This window comes from Passer montanus, unplaced genomic scaffold (assembly GCF_014805655.1).
Source record: "Passer montanus isolate IOZ18808 unplaced genomic scaffold, ASM1480565v1 scaffold295, whole genome shotgun sequence".
In the NCBI taxonomy this organism is placed as follows: domain Eukaryota; kingdom Metazoa; phylum Chordata; class Aves; order Passeriformes; family Passeridae; genus Passer; species Passer montanus.
In genome coordinates this window covers 25,369-26,373 of record NW_024367652.1, presented here as the reverse complement: position 1 = coordinate 26,373, position 1,005 = coordinate 25,369, and the positions used below count along the sequence as shown (strand labels likewise).

Sequence of the window (1,005 nt, the reverse complement as noted above, 5' to 3'; positions counted from 1 at the left end):
GCCCGGCCGCCGCCGCCGCCTCACGCCGCCGCCGCCTCAGCGCCCCGCGGCTCCCAACATGGCGGCCGCCGCCGGCCCTCGGCCATTTCCGCCGCCGCGCCGGAAACACCCGACACGCCTCCCCGCGCCGCTTCGGCTCTTCCCGGAGAGGTTCGGCTCGCGGCCGTCACGGACTTCGAGTGTTTCCGCCTCCACGACGGAGTCGCACGAAGCTTCCTTCGGGACTTTCCGCCGAGCGCCGCGGGAAGAGCCGAGCGCCGCCCGCTCCGCCGCGACTCCGAGTGGAGCCGGAAATACCCGAGTGGAGCCGAAACACCCGAGTGGACGCGGAAATACCCGAACACCTCTTGGCAGCCTTCGGGCGCTTCCGCCCGTGACGGAAACAGCCGAGCGGAGCCGAATCCCCCTCCCCAGCCCTGATGGGGACCCCAGGATGGGGCGGGGGGCGGCCCGGGCCGCAGGACCCTCCCCGAATCTGGGGGGGCTCTCCTGGGCCGCAGGACCCTCCCCGAATTTGGGGGGCTCTCCTGGGCGGCAGGACCCTCCCCGAATTTGGGGGGCTCTCCCGGGCCGCAGGACCCTCCCCGAATTTGGGGGGGCTCTCCTGAACACCTGGGCCCTCCCCGATTTTGGGGGGGCTCTCCTGAACACCTGGACCCTCCCCGAATTTGGGGGGCTTTTCTGGACCCCTGGCTCCTCCCAGATTTTGGGGGGACGGATGCCCCTTGTCTGCACTGGGAGGGGGCGTGTCCAGGCACAGGGAGGCGTGTCCTCACCCAGCCACGCCCTCTTTGGACCAAAGGGGCGTGGCCGGGATGGGGGAGGGGGTTCCATGGGTGCCCCATCGCTCCGGGCACCCCTGGGTGGGGATGGAGGGGGGTGCATGGGGGAGGGGAGCACCCAGGGGTCCCCCCTCCCTCCCTCATGGGGGGATCCCCCTTTAACATCATCGCTACGGCTCCTCCGGAGGGGGGGGTGGGCTGAGCCCACCGGACACTCACCGCC

The 1,005-nt window shown here is 71.6% G+C and overlaps 1 protein-coding gene across 1 annotated transcript in view; it reads right to left on the bottom strand.

Annotated features, from left to right (window-relative positions):
- The window catches only part of LOC120504494 (basic salivary proline-rich protein 2-like), a 6,209-nt gene extending 5,210 nt beyond the window's left edge, over positions 1-999 (bottom strand). The window contains exon 1 of the mRNA XM_039714008.1: positions 1-999. Coding sequence (XP_039569942.1) covers positions 21-950 — 930 coding nt within the window. The 5' untranslated portion in view covers positions 951-999 and the 3' untranslated portion in view covers positions 1-20.
- Positions 1,000-1,005: the final 6 nt, after the last annotated feature.